Raw genomic sequence first — 16,231 nt, 5'->3', positions numbered from 1 at the left:
TCCCAACCTTTTTGGAAAACCTAGGATAGCGGCAGCCGATCTTTTTACTGCCGCAGCTTTACTTGTAATTTGTGGAGCCCATGTCCCCTTTTCATCGAACACCACACCCAGGTAGGTAAAGACTTTAACTTTGGATAACACTGAGCCATTACAGGTAAGGGTTTTAATGCTGTTCTTACGACTACCTACTGCCATAACATGAGATTTCTCAATATTAACTGATAAATCTAAACTTTGCATAAAAGCCCCAAAAGAATTCAAAAGACGTTGTAAACCATTCGGGGTTCTTGCCAACAGTACCGTGTCGTCGGCATATAATAAAACCGGCATTAAGGAATTACCTGAAAAGGATCCCACACTTGTGTTAAATTATCGTCCTCTCTCTTTAATTAATCAAGATTGTAATTTATATGCTGAAATACTTGCTTCTAGATTATCCTCTGTGTTAGATTCTATTATTCATCCAGATCAATCTGGTTTTACGAAGAATAGATATTCTGCAAACAATACAAGAACTTTGCTACATGTTATTGAACATGATTCCACTTTAACTCTACCATCAGGAATTCTCGCATTAGATGCTGAAAAAGCTTTTGATAAAATTCACTGGCAATTCTTATTCCATACATTATTATCATTTAATTTTGATGACACATTTATCAGCATGATTTCTGCTTTGTATTCTGCTCGTTTATCAATGGCCAAGTTTCAAACCAATTCTCCCTTTTTAGAGGTACAAGACAAGGTTGCCCCCTTTCCCCGTTTTTGTTTCTTATAGGTATTGAACCTTTACATACTTCTATAAGAAAATGTGATAATATTAAATGAATCAATATTAAGGACGTTATTATTAAAACCTTAGCTTATGCTGATGAACTACTTTTGTTTATTAGTGATCCTATATCCGCATTCCCTTCCCTATTAGAGATTATTTCGAAGTAGTCCACAGTTTCTGGATATAAATTAAATACTATCAAAACTGAATTCTTTCCTTTAAATCTTTATTGTACTCCTGATATGAACCTATGAATGAAATTATTTGGCGAAAGGATAAATTGAAGTATCTTGGTATTCTATTCTCTTCATCCATAAAATCAACAATAACATTGAAATGTGACTTTATCTTGAATTAAATTAAAGATAAAACATCCAAATGGTCTTCACTTCACCTTTCATGGTGGGGAAGAATGGACTCTATTAAAATGACTATTGCTTCTAAAATCTTCTACACCCTTGCCATGATTCCTACACAATTTTCATTAAAGTTTTACAAGGATGTTGATAAACTTTTCTCCAAATTTTTGGGGACTAACAAGTCACCTCGTATTAATTATAAAAATCATACATTTTCAGTAAGTTTGGCATCTGGACTGGTTTTCTTACCTTGGTGAAGGTCAATATCACGGTGTGGAGCCTTTTTGGCAATTTATCTCATTGTTCGTCTCTACTAACATACCCAAGTATCCACTTTGCGCTAAAAAGGAATTTGCTGTCTTTTACTTCTTGTTTTCACAGATAACCCCTGATGAAGGGCCGTGGGTCCCGAAATGCATAGGGTTGGATCATTCATAATGTTTAATTAGTTTTGTTTTATTATCAATAATGTATAATTACAGGTCGTATTATAATAATCAGATGTATGATTAGAGACCTGTTCATCCAGATTTTTTTTTTGTGTTTAACTTGATTTGTACAAAGTTTGCCTGTTTAGGGGCTAGGCCACTTACATTGTTGTATATATGTTCAGTAGACATACATTCTAACACTGCACACATATCGAGTTCAGAAGTTGGAATTATTGTTACAACTGAGTGCGCTTTCCACCAACTTTCATTATTCATATCATTTGAGGCTTTACAAACAAAATGTAGTTTGCCTCAGTCTGACCTTACCAAATATGAATATTTGTATAATTCGTTTTTAGATTCATTACCTCATGTTATTCCTTCAATTGTTGAAGCGGATTTATCAATTTATATTCAAACTGATTCCACATAATTTCATGGGGTTTCTAATTTATGTAACAAATTATCTAATTCTCTAGGAACCAACATTAATATGATTTCGGTATTTTGGAATAATGAACTTTCAATCTCCTTATCTGTTGATGCATGGAAAGATATTTGGCTTAGCAGTATTTCTGGTTGGTTACCTGTCTCGCTCCATCAAACTAACTCCTATATTTTATTCAATTGTTTATGGACTCCATTACGTTTATTTCAAGCTAAACTTCTTCAATCTTCAACTTGTTGGCACTGTAAGTTACATTCTGGTACATTACAACATATGCTTTTTTGATTGTCCTTTAGTTTTTAAATTTTGGTCTGAAGTTTGGGATATTATAATAAAAGTTATTAAATATTCATGATGATGTTTCATTCAAAATGTTAATATACAAATCTGCTGTTCTCTCGCAAAACTTAAAGGACTTAGAAGGTAAACTATTTAATATTTTTATATCAGCTGCTTCAAAATCATTACATTCTGTTGGAAAGATGTTTCGTTATTATCAGTACATGCTTGGTGGTCATGGGTTATTTTTAAAAGAAGAGTAGTTCAGTTTTCCTTGACTGGTATTAATCATAATTCTAACTCATCACTCTTTTTGGAAACCTGTTGATATATATTTATCTTCTTAATTATATATTTATATCTATTTTTTTGGTATTATAATAGACCAATATCCACGCTATAGTAGCTCTATTTTATAGTTAATGCAATTAGTTTTATAGTTGTTTCCTTTCCGTCCCCTTTTTATTTTTCAATGAATATTTGTAATGTTGTTACCTACTGTAATTCATTTGATGTTCTTGTATCTCTTTATTGTGATTAGGTATTTTGGATCAACAATGTTTTTTCTGTATTGTCTTTGTTTATTGCTTATTATGAAAACTCAATAAAATATTTTGAACTTAAAAAAGAGAATCAGGAGGAGAGACCCCCTTTAAGAACAGCGGATCAGAATCACAATGGTATTTGTTCTCAAGTGGTCTATCCATGGGGGTGATGGAGGCAAAGGTCGGAAAGCTGTGCATCATGCTCTCTAAAAGCCCTGGAACGAGGGCTACCAAGGGTCTAGCCATTAGTTTAAGAAGCAGAGTCTCAGAAAGTAATGGTGGTTTCTTGACAAAGGTCTCTATATTAAGCTTCCTTTGACCTCTGTTGGTGACCTCACGAAAGGAGGCATTGTCCACTGGGGAAATTAAATGGGGAAGAGTCTCTAGGGGGCAGGCAGACAGTGCTCTCTTGCACCTTTAGAGCTGATGAACCACAAGGCTGAAAGGCCCAATAAGGCCATAGAATTAGAAACCCTTAAAGTCAATTCATTAAACGTGCAGAGTCAAAATAGCAGTATGTGTGGTGTTTTCAGCTAAATACACTATACTTTTAATTTGGTTCATTACAATTGTTTTTAAAAGACACAAAGGATGCAGAAAACTTTTTTTTACAGACATGTCCTGTTGTACCTAAAACAACATTTAAAATATGGTGTTCTGTGGATCCCAAACATGGTCAGAGACATTCTACGGTTTATTGCTATCTGACAAAATCCCATGACTGAGAAAGGAGCATATAGATACAGAGTAACCATAAACGAAAACAACCCCGGTTGCCGACTGGAATAAGAGCTGTTGGTTGCAACTATTTCCCCATTTAGCAAGTCTAGTCAAATCAATCTCTCCAGGTGCTTCTTCCACTCGTCTGCATTTATCAGTGGTGTATGGGCGTAACAAATGGGAAAGTGATTCCTTGAATAACATGCCCATAGGACCTGGAGAATCCTTTTGATTCCACTTTACTGCTCGCCATTGAGGGGAGAAAAAGTCTATGTATTCCTCTACTCTTTGTGTACGCATGATATCCCCCCATTCAGACAGAATGATCAGGACACCACTGTGGTGGGAGCACCAACATCATGCGGATGTCCGCTACTGCTGCAATGCCTCTTAAATGAGGCCCAAAGAATTGGTCCAGTGTATTTGCAGGGCAGAAGCATCAAGCAAATTATTTTTTATTAATCAAAAGTCTTCCTAGTTGTCACATGTCACAGATGTTCATCTCATTCTACATCTACAAATGTTGTTTCTATACATGCTAAACCTCTGATCTGCTGATTATTTAATCTAGTTAGTGAATTGCCCTCCGATCTATAAATGACAGGCTAAACTAGATCACAGCAACCTTTTGTAGCATAACACCAGAGTATGAAAAGTCTTACCAGCTTTAACTTTTTTTCCTTGCTCTCTGAAGCTTCTGCTTCTAACAGTTCCCGTTCCAATTTCTCTTCAGCTTTCTTCCACTGCAAATATATATTACAATACATTAACTTCTACTTAAAGACAAAACATTCAAGTCTCACAAGTTTAAAAACATTTGTATCCCAGTTCATCAGACTTGTTTGCTCGAGATTAAATTGTTGTTTTATGAGTCATGATTGTCCATGTTGAATAAATAGAACGTCTTCCATCTTGCAAATGAACACCAGCGAGTCGGGGGAGAGATGCAGGGGGAATGCAGGACAAGGGCAATACATGTATTTGATTTATCCCCACAAATATCAACGCTTAAATCATGTAGCTGTGTAACAAAGCAGTACAGCAGAAGTTTCGCTCTATTCCAGTTATAAAACGACTCTTAGCTTACTCAATACCCTGAACTGGCCGAATCATGTGGGGGCGATTGCCCATTCTCATTCTACCTTGGAGCATACTGCAGGCAGCACGGTGTCACATTGAGAGTTCAATGTTCAAAGAGTTTGGCTGTTTAGAACACACATTCCAAACAATCAATTGGGGAAGTGTAGAGGAGATGATAGAATCACCCTCCTGAACTAGACTTGTAAACAATGGGATTCTATCAATGTGAGTGGTGACTAATTTTATATGATTTTGTATATTCTCTAAACTCGTGGATACACTGCAATTTGAAAATCAGGCCTCTCTGCGAGTGGCAGAATTAGGGCACTGTGTGTTTTTAAAATACCCCTCACACACTATGAATCCCATAGTGTCATTCTCCCATCATTGGGGTCTTCCCTTCCCTCTACGGGGCGGGGCGTGCTTCGACCTACGAGTGACGCAGGAGCACTTATATTTTTGACAATAGGCTATGTGATGTGATGAGGATAGTGATATGTGTTGGGGAGTGTAGGGACCTATTTACGTGAATGGTAGTGTAAAAAAAGGGTAAAAATTCACTGGCTAGTCGAAAAAATTAACTTTAATGGCTTCGCAAGCTGGGAACATTAAAAAGGGGGTTAGTAAGTAGAATTACAAGTGTGGTGTACTTTGGCGACATGACATGTTTCATAGGCAGACCCTCCTGCCTACTCATCAGGACCTCTGTTGATCCCTACAGAAAACTCAATCCTAAACTAAATGTTAAATGCCTAGGGTCCTAAAACTTAACAGCAAAAATCGGCTGCTAGGTTTAGCCTCGGGGCTTGAGTTGGCCCTTAGTGAGGCATTATCATGAAAAATGACCTAATATGGTCCCTGTGGAAAGAAAAAGAGAAAAAGGATACATGGTTGTAGAATTACAATATGTAAAGCACTATTCATACATGGCTCATTGTTGCCTGAGTCACAATGTGGCTTAGTATCCCAAAGTATTCTCAACATTAATTATGTATATGACCCGATGAAGTGCCATTCGCCATCGTGGCCAAAGGGTGTGGACCCTTGGAAAACTTCAACAAAGCGTGATACACACTTCAAACACATTCTCAATCCAAAACGACCCATCTGGTGGTGGGTTTTTAAACAAGCAAGGGTGTGGGCCTCCTTGCAGTTCCAGGACAAGTGTCTAGTCAAGAAAAAACGTCTCACTAACAGCGTGACATCAAAAACATCCACTCATCATACTGGTAAATGGGTCATTATCACACATGCCGGTTGATGTATTATTCGCGAATAAAACGGCAAATGATGGCTTAATGCCTCCCAGACATCAACCTATTAAGCTCCCAAATGTGTCATAGTCAAACATGCTGGTTGAAATAATGATCGTGAAAACGAACGACAGCAAATGATGGCAAATGCCTCCAAATGTGCAAGCATGCTACAATTGATACATTTGAAGCGTGGTGATAGGGCCTCATGAGCCTGCATCTTAGGGTGATTAGTTGACTGGTTACTATGGAGGAAAGTTTAAAACACAGTCACTCACGCTGTTTTTGGGTTACAGAATCTCAATGTCAGAGATGCACCCCTCCGCTATCACAAGACCAAGTTTTTAAAGACCCATGGTCAGGGTCTCACTTACGTGACTGCATTCCTAATCTGGCTTTATTCCATACCCTTCAGCAGCTCCGTGGATGTGACCGGAGTCCTGCCTCGGCTTGTGTTCTTATACCGGAAGAAAAGCCTAGTCATGATTGTCTTTGAAAAAAGACTAGAGAGCTGATCCAAAATGGCGGCGCCACTGCTGGTCTGTAGTCTGTTGTCTATCTTTTCTTCTCTTGATCGCGTTTACTGTTTCTGTGGCATGCCATGCGATGGGTGTATGGCGCAATCGTTAATGTGATACGTCAGAGTTGGCCCCATGGAATATCATTATTAAGGCCGTAGTTGTTAGTGTCCAAGCGGAACACCCACCTTTGTTCTTTCTCCAAGAGCATATGTTCCCTGGAGACCGTGCTGGTGAACTTGAGAAATTCGTCTTGAAAGTTCAGCCATGTCAGGAATTGTTGTGATGTATCCTCATCCCAAATAATCAGAATATCGTCGATGTATCTCTCCCAAACTTTTATCCTTTGACTGAATGGGTTATTGGGGTGTAGGATCCTCCTGGTTTCCAAATTGTGTAAGTAAAGACCAGCTATGCTGGGAGCAAATGTGCTCCCCATGCTGGTCCCATGTTTTTGTAAGTACAGAGTCCCGTCATATTCGAAGAAATTCTACTTTAAAGCGAGGGAGCAGCACTCCATCACGATGTTCCTAGGTGTCTGGTATTCCCAGTCGTCATCAAATAGGACGTCTTCAATGATACTGAGCGTCTCATTGTGGGGGAGACTCGTATAGAGACTCTCTACATCACAACTGATCATTAGTTGGCAATTTGGATCAAAGGGGAGGTCTTCCATCAAATTCAGTACATCCTTAGTATCCCTCAGGTATGTACTAGTGCGTTGCACCATCGGGCGTAAGAAAGCGTCTGCAAATTTTGAGATCGGTTCCAACACTGAACCGATGCCAGACACAATCGGTCGTCCTGGAGGGTTATTCAATTGTTTGTGTATCTTGGGTAACGTATATAGGTATGGTGTCCTTGGTTTTTTTTTGACACAGAAAATCACCTTCCTTCTTTGTTATCCAGCTGTGGGCCAGTGCTTCTTCCACCATGGTGTTGATTTTTACTTGGATCCTCTTGGTTGGATCAGTCCTGAGTATTTCATAGTTTCGTTGGTCCTGAAGCAATCTCACGCATTCATTATTGTATTGTAATTTGCTCTGTATGACCGTCGCTCCTCCTTTGTCCGCTGGTTTTATTATCAAGTGGGGGTTGTTGCTCAGTTCATGTAAGGCTTCTCGTTCATCCTTGGTGATGTTTTGGAAAACCTTCTTTTCCTTTGGGTCCATATCCTTGATGTCTTTCATAACCGCCTTCTCAAAGTAAGGAGTTCCACAGGTAGGGTACTGTCCAAAGGTGTGAAATTAGACTTGGGTCGGAGACCTGTGTCTCCCAAATCCGTTATTTTTTCTTTGTCCCTGAAGAAAACTTGTATCTTCAAACATCGTATGAACTCTTGGATTTCCTTGCAGAGAAGGAATTTGTCCATGTTGGCTGTAGGGACATACCCCAGGCCTTTTTCCAAAACTCTCATCTGAGCTTCTGTCAGGGTTGAATCGGTCAGGTTTACAACAAGGCTTACTTTCTGTTCTTGGATGCCCCCGTCATGCTCGGTCTGAACTAATCCCATGAGGAACAGGGTCAAGACTGATTTGCATATGGCCATGTCTGAACTGGGGTGGCTTGGTGAGCAAAATAACGATGGATTAAACCCAGATCTGTGACTGGGGGTGAATGTTTTGCCATTGTGCAACATTCCGTCCATCATCCTGTGTGTTTTGCTGTTCACCCTATGTGGGAAGGGTATGCCCAGACGTGGGTCCCGTGCTCACTACGCCACTGGAGTCAAGCTATCCTGGCTGAAGATGGCCGATAGCCAGAAACTGGTCCTAGGATGCTTGATTCCAGTCCAGGGAAGACATGGCTTGGCAGTTCGGTCTGGATTGTTCCCATGAGGCACAGGGTCAAGACTGATTTGCATATGGCCATGTCTGAACTGGGGTGGCTGGGTGAGCAAAATAACAATGGATTAAACCCAGATCTGTGAATGGGGGTGAATGATTTGCCATTGTGCAACATTCCATCCATCATCCTGTGTGTTTTGCTAGGATTAGGAGAGCCAGACAACAAGGAAGACACCCTACACTTCAGCGCCAATTATTGGAAGGAATCTGCAGATGGTGAGACCGAAGGATACACTACAAACTGCAATGACTAGAAGTAGATAACGTGGAAAGGAAGACTTGCATGCCAAAACCAAGATGTACCATCAAAGAATTACAAGTACAGATGATCAATGCTAATGGCGTAAGCACACTCCGATCTAGTCAATGAGCAGATCTGGCTGCTCAGTCTCCTGCACTCAAAACCGGTTGCGGCCTAAGACCAACTTTTTCATCCTGGTGGTGCAGCAGGAAGGCAATACGGGAGTAGCATGCTAGTTTTGAAAAGTTACCACAAATTAAGGTGGGCACTCCTACATGCAATCCATCATCTCACAGAGCTGTTGCTAAAGTGTGTGAATCATTTCACAAGAGACATCCCCTGGGATATCTTTTTCACTGTATGATTCCACCGCACCCAGGCACACACTTCTCATTCCTTTTCTCTTCTCAAATTCTACAATAACCCCGGCTGATTATTTGATATTTATTCTTTCAAGTAGACTGCAGTACAAAGGGAAACAGCCTTTCAGCAGCCCACATGCCTCGAACACAGCCTTTATAAAAAAAAATCTTGACCACTCATTGCCTTTACAATGCATGCCCTTACCATGCAGGTAATTGTGCCTTTACCACGCAGCTGAGTATTCTTTTTAATTAAAATAATTATTATGGTATTTAAAAAAAATAGGGGAGTGTAGAGGTGGGCGGTGGTGAATGGAGGTAAGGCCAATTTTTTTATGTTTAGGGGTGGGCAGGGGTAAAAGGAAGTAAGGGTACATTTAGGGCCTAGAGTTGGGTAGTGATAAAGGAGGGTAAAGTTAATTTATGGTTCAGAAGTGGTAAAGGTAGATATGAGTAATTTTTTAAGGATTAGGGAAGGGCAGTGGTAAAGGGAGGTGCAAGTAAATCAAAAACAAGCCACCCCCCATAGAACAAGCATTTGCAATGCAATAGGTCTCGCATTAGGAAAGGTTGATCTATTGGTATTGTAAATGACAATTATTTTATTTATGTGTTAGTCTTGAAAATAGAGAAATTAATAGCTTATTCATTTACAATGCCAATAGTTTTAACTTTCACAAATATGACACCTATAGCATTTGCAATGCAATATGTGTTGTATTTACGTGACTTAGATGTATAGATATTGCAAATAACAATGTCTTTTTTTGGTGTGGAAAATGTAAATATTTGTTAATTTTGGTTTATGTTTTTCAAAATATAAAATTATTAATGTTGTTATTAGAAATGCCAATAGTTATAAAATTAGCAAATGTTACATCTATAGCATTAGTAAAGGTACATGTTTAGTTTTCCCCTGTCTTACATGTATTGATCTGACAAATCACAATGTTTTAACAAGAACAGAAGTGAAAACATTTAACATCTTTTTATGACATTTGTAATAAAGCTTGAAACATTGACAGAAAATATTTGAACCAGTTGTTGTTGAATGTTGTGGTGCCACTGAGTGATGCTGTTGTGGTGCTGAGTGATGCTATGGTGATGCAATAGATAGAGTGAGTGCGATAGATAGATAGAGGGAGGGTAATAGATAGAGGGAGGGCGATAGAGGGAGGGCGATAGAGGGAGGGCGATAGAGGGAGGGCGATCGAGGGAGGGAGGGTGATAGAGTGATGGAGGGCGATAGAGTGAGGGAAGACGATAGAGTGAGGGAGGGCGATAGAGTGAGGGAGGGCGATAGAGTGAGGGAGGGCGATAGAGTGAGGGAGGGCGATAGAGTGAGGGAGGGCGATAGAGTGAGGGAGGGCGATAGAGTGAGGGAGGGCGGTAGAGTGAGTGAGGGCGGTAGAGTGAGTGAGGGTGGTAGAGTGAGTGAGGGCGGTAGAGTGAGTGAGGGCGGTAGAGTGAGTGCGGTAGAATGAGGGCGGTAGAGTGGTAGAGTGAGGGCGGCATAGTGGTAGAGTGAAGGCGGTAGAGTGAGGATGGTAGAGTGAAGGCCGTGAGGGCGGTAGAATGAGTGCGGTAGAGTGGTAGAGTGAGGGCAGTAGAGTGAGTGTGTGAGGGCGGTAGAGTGGTATAGTGAGTGCGGTAGAGTGAGGGCGGTAGAGTGGTAAAGTGAGGGCGGTAGAGTGAGAGCGCTAGACTGGTAGAGTTAGGGCGGTAGAGTGGTAGAGGAAGGGCAGTAGAGTATTAGAGTGAGGGCGGTAGATTGAGGGCGTGAGGGCAGTAGAGTGTGGGAGGTAGAGTGAGTGTGTGAGGGCGGTAGAGTGGTATAGTGAGTGCGGTAGAGTGAGGGCGGTAGAGTGAGGGCGGTAGAGTGAGAGCTTGAGGGAGGTAGAGTGAGAGCGCTAGAGTGGTAGAGTTAGGGCGGTAGAGTGAGGGCGGTAGAGTGGTAGAGGAAGGGCGGTAGAGTTGTAGAGTGAGGGCAGTAGAGTGAGGGCGTGAGGGCAGTAGAGTGTGTGAGGTAGAGTGAGGGCGTGAGAGCGGTAGAGTGAGTGCGGTAGAGTGGTAGATTGAGGGCGGTAGAGTGAGGGCGGTAGAGTGACAGCAAGAGTCGCCATATATATAGAAGCAGTTGCTCAAAGTGCTGTTTGCAATAATCTATGAAGGGGATTCCTCAACTTCTCTAAACTGATTGGTAAGAGGCAGCCTCTTTCGACTGACCTCTGCACCCCTACATGTTTCTTCTCTAGCATGCTTTAGATGTCAGTAGATTTCTAGACAATCTGGTGTATCTAAAAAGCCGGCAAGTTTGGGGTTCATTGCAGGATGGTATAGTCGAGAAGTAGGTCACTGTCTCGGAAAAGCTGATCGTGCTTCACGGGGGTGGAGACAGGATTGCCCAATATGCCAGCACTTCTGAAGAGCTACTACAGATAGTACAAACAGCTTGGGTAGAAGTGATATGAAAACAAAGACAAAAGAAGAACGCACGTTTGTCTGACTGCTGCAGCCTACACAGTACCATGTGCCTTACTGAAGCATGCAAAACAGTTTTACTATGCAAAAGACAAAAAGACCGACTTTGTCAATGTTTGCATTTAAAAAACAAAAGTCAAGTCATCATTCAACCGAGCAAGCTAATTGGCTGGAGGGCCCAGATGTGTTTTATAGTGAGGGTTTCTCTGTGGGGAGTGCACATTTCAACGCCATCTGCCCTCAAAGACAAGCAAAGCAACCAGCTGGTCAAAAGACACTTAATTAATACCGGTCAATGCCGTTGCAGACAGTTGGCTGGGGAAGCAAAATACTTTACTTCCAGGCAACCAATGAGTGGTTCTTTCCCAAACTAAATATTATGGTTAAAGGCGGCTCTTTAGACAATTTACCGCCAAGATCTGTAAAATCTCTCAATCGCAATACAAAAAAATTGAATTAAAAATATATATAATTTCAAGAAGTACATTTTATTCACTCCGTGGGTCGGTGACAATAAAAAGTGCACATTTTAATGTTCTAATCAAGATAACTGGGTATGATTGAAAATGTTTTAAATGTTGAATTCTAAATTCAAGCATTTCTTTAAGTGAGAAATTGGTGCATAATGCTTACTTCATTTGCTATGTAAATATCTTGCTCATCTGAGTCGTGTGTGCGTGCGGATATGTGCACGGCTGCCAGGAAGTGGTGGTTGTGCACTGGGCATTTTCGTAAAAGCTCGCAAAAACTCAACGCCCGCAGCTGCGCTGTATGAAATGGGTGCAGCTGACGCCTACTTTACTTACATAAGTTAGTGCCTTGAGCTAGACGCGTCTTAAGACCACGTTAACTCATTCCAACCTCAATGAGGGGAAGGAAACGTGCGATATCTGCCGTAAAGTTTACTCCCAGCAAGAGGCACGCCAACCCCCTGATGACGCTTACCGGGAAGGGCGCAGTGCAGCTGCTGGAAGCCACGGTTGATGTTGGCAGCAATCAACTTCTCCAGCAATGTCAGGGAAACTGAGACTTGCACGCCATCTCCACCACCCTGCGACTGCCGTTGAATCTTGTGCAGCTTCTTCACCTCGGCCCGCAAGTCACGGTACTTGTGCTGCAGCTCGTCCTTGGTGCGCACCACCACGCCCTGGCCATTGATGGACTCCACCAGGCGGTGCCAGACCTCCTTGCGCCGCTGGTCGTTCTTCCTCTGACCCTCCCCGTACAACAAGTCGTAGTTGTGGTGCACCATGTGGATCAGCAGCTGCAGCTCCTCGTAGGTGCAGTTCGGCTTCCTTGGCCTCTTTCCCCTCCGTCTTCCTATTACATACAGAATCCCCTGGCTCTTGGGAAGAGGACATAGCCAGCGCTCCCTTATCCACAACAAACACGCAAGTTCCCAAGGCGCACATGCAGTTCCGCGGCAGGGGCACGGCTGAATGTAAATCTGAAACCTACTTTCGTTTACCGAGATCAGCCCACATAACAGGAAAGTCAATATCCCTCCCCTTAACCAATCCCGGTGCTGGGAACGGCCATGGCAACCAACCGCAGGGGAGAACAACTGCATAGCAACCAGTAACATAGCCAAACAGGCTGGAGGTGGGCTCGGGCGCAGCCCGTCTTCCGGAGACGAGCACTCTGGAGTTAACGCGCACAAGCTGTTCCACTGTGAAGCGCGTTCACAGACCACAATCGGCTCGTGCCCAGACCAGAATCGGCTCGTGCACAGGTCTGTCTCCCTTGGGAGGAAACACGGCGACTATAAGTCTCGTTGGCGGCAGCGCTTCGCGCTGCAACGCCAGCGAGACCTAAAAATGTGTATATGGAAAATGCTACTTACCAGTATGCATCTGTTCTTGGCATGTAGAGCTGCAGAATTACACACTGAGCATTAGATCACCACCTAGTGTTGGGCCGGGATGTTTGCAGTTGTTTTTGTTCTGAAAAGTCTTTGAAAGTCTGAGGATAGGTGCCTCCTCCTTTGGACAATAGTGCGCATGGGCATCAGCTCCATCCTTAGATTTTTTTTTTACCAGCAGGGAAATGATGGAGTTTTGTAAGAAACAGGAAGGATGCCAATGTAAGCTGTATCTAATTAAGATAATACTGGAACAGATAAAGGTAGCCGGGGAGGCAGGTGGGCGTGTGTAACACTGCAGCTCTACATGCCAAGAACAGATGCATACTGGTAAGTAGCATTTTCCGTTCAAGGCATATGAGCTGCAGATTACACACTGTGCATAGATTATATAGTAGTACCTACTCTTAGCGGCGACTACCCGTATCTGTTGCGGTAGTTTGAAACAGAGTTTTGAGTACAGCCTGGCCCATAGTAGCTTGTTGTTTGGTTTGCACATCTACACAATAGTGTTTTGTGAATGTGTGCGGTGTAGACCATGTGGCTGCTTTGCAGAGGTCATCTAGGGGAATGTTCCCTTAAAATGCCATTGAAGCCCCTATCTTTCAAGTAGAGTGGGCTTTAGGAGGAACAGATAATGTACGTTTAGCTTTGTTGTAGCAAATCTGTATACATTTGACAATCCATCTAGCTATACCAGATTTTGATATGGGGTTGCCTTTGTGTGGTGGTGAGAAAGACAAAAAGTTGTTTACTTTTACGAAAGGATTGTGTTCTTTCAATGTAGTAAAGCAATGCTCTTTTGACATCTAGGGTATGAAGAGCTCTTTCTGCGACTGCCTGTGGCTGTGAGAAGAATACTGGCAGCTCTAGAGATTGGTTGAGATGGAAGGGCGAAATGACGTTTGGAAGGAATTTAGGATTGGTACGGAGAATCACCTTATTATGATGCATTTGCAGAAAGGGTTCTTGAATGATTAGTGCTTGTAGTTCACTAACTCTTCTTAGAGACGTAATAGCTACTAGGAAAGCAACTTCCCAAGTTAAGAATTGCAATTCACATTTATGTAAAGGTTCAAAGGGAGGTCCCATTAACCGTGTGAGAACAATGTTTAAATTCCACACAAGTGAAGGTGAAGCTCTGGGAGGAATTATTATTTTGAGGCCCTCAATAAAAGCCTTTATGGCAGGTACTCTAAAAAGTGATAGATGTTGTCTGTTTTGTAGGTATGCTGCAATGACAGCAAGATGCAGTCTAATAGACGTGTACCCTAAGTTACATCTTTGGAGATGTAGTAAGTATCCTATGATGTGTTGAATAGACACATCTAGAGGATTGATGTCGTTGTTAAGGCAGTATATTACAAAACGCTTCCACTTGGCTGCATAACGTGCCCTTGTGGTGGGACGTCTAGCTTCTTTAATAACGTTCATACAGTCAGGAGGAAGGTTAAGATAACCAACTCTAGGACTTCAGGAGCCAGATCGCTAGGTTCAGCTGAGCTGGATCAGGGTGTCTGATCTCTCCATGGTTCTGGGTTAGGAAGCGTGGAGACGGGTATAGTTTTTGGTGCGGTACCACAGAAACGAATATGCTACTTACCAGTATGCATCTGTTCTTGGCATGTAGGGCTGCTGACATTCATATCTGTGCATAGATTGCCGCCTAGTGTTGGGTCCGGATGATTGCACATTGTTTTCCTGGAAGAGTCTTCGAAGTATCACGAGATAGGTGGCTCCTCCCCAGGACTACAGTGCGCATGGGCATCGACCCCATCCTCAGATTGTTTTTAGCCATTGTGGCCAAGATGGAGTGAAACTAAGTGAATGATGACCATGCTAGAAGTATGTGTGAATTCTGCAGCTGCTACGGGCGCCGGGGAGGAGGGCGGGCGATATGAATGTCAGCAGCCCTACATGCCAAGAACAGATGCATACTGGTAAGTAGCATATTCGGTTCGAGGCATGTGGGCTGCTGAATTCATATCTGTGCATAGAATACATAGCAGTCCCTCCATTAACGGCGGCCGCCCGTGCCAGCTGCAGCAGTTTGGAAAAGTGTTTTGAGAACAGCCTGCCCTACAGCTGCCTGCTGTTTGGAGTGCACATCAACACAATAATGCTTTGTAAATGTGTGTGTGGTAGACCATGTGGCTGCTCTACATATGTCTTCCAAAGGAATGTTTCCAAGGAATGCCATAGAGGCCCCCAACTTTCTGGTGGAGTGGGCCCTTGGTGGAATGGTGAGAGTACGTTTGGCTTTCAGATAGCAGATCTGGATACATTTAACGATCCACCTAGCAATACCAGCCTTGGAAATAGGGTTACCTTTGTGGTGTGGTGCAAAGGCGACAAAGAGTTGCTTAGTCTTCCTAAAATCCTTGGTCCTATCGATGTAATACATCAGGGCCCTTTTGACGTCAAGGGGTTGGAGCATTCTCTCCGCCAATGACTCAGGATTTTGGAAGAAAACAGGCAATTCAATAGTCTGGTTGATATGGAATTGAGACACAACTTTAGGAAGGAATTTAGGGTTAGTCCGAAGCACCACCCTGTTAGAATGAATTTGAATAAATGGCTCCTGGATAGTGAGGGCTTGCAGTTCACTAACTCGCCGTAGTGACGTAATCGCTATGAGGAAAGCCACTTTCCACGTCAAGAATTGAATCTCGCAGGAATGCAGTGGTTCAAAGGGAGGACCCATCAGCCGGGTGAGGACCACTTTGAGGTTCCACTCCGGAGCTGGTGGAGTCCGTGGAGGAATGACTTGTTTGAGTCCTTCTAGAAAGGCCTTAATGGCAGGCACTCTGAAGAGTGAGAGGTGCTGCCTGTTCTGGAGATAAGCGGCCATCGCAGATAGATGTATGCGAATAGAAGCATAGGCCAGATTACATTTGTACAGATGGAAAAGGTAACGGATGATATTCTGAATAGACGCATCTAGCGGGTTAATGTTGTGGTCTGCACAATAAATGACAAACCGCTTCCATTTTGCCGCATAGCATGCTCTGGTGGTGGGCTTCCTTGCCTC

The 16,231-nt window shown here is 42.6% G+C and overlaps 1 protein-coding gene across 2 annotated transcripts in view; it reads right to left on the bottom strand.

The window, feature by feature from the left end:
* The window catches only part of NOC3L (NOC3 like DNA replication regulator), a 468,680-nt gene that overhangs the window by 180,758 nt on the left and 271,691 nt on the right, over positions 1-16,231 (bottom strand). For both annotated transcript variants that reach the window (XM_086922466.1, XM_086922467.1), the window contains exon 12: positions 4,220-4,300. In XM_086922466.1, coding sequence (XP_086778592.1) covers positions 4,220-4,300 — 81 coding nt within the window. The remainder of the gene's footprint in view (positions 1-4,219; positions 4,301-16,231) is intronic.

This window comes from Lissotriton vulgaris, chromosome 5 (assembly GCF_964263255.1).
Source record: "Lissotriton vulgaris chromosome 5, aLisVul1.2, whole genome shotgun sequence".
Taxonomy (NCBI): domain Eukaryota; kingdom Metazoa; phylum Chordata; class Amphibia; order Caudata; family Salamandridae; genus Lissotriton; species Lissotriton vulgaris.
The sequence above is the reverse complement of the archived record's forward strand: the minus strand, read 5'-3'. Positions and strand labels throughout refer to the sequence as shown.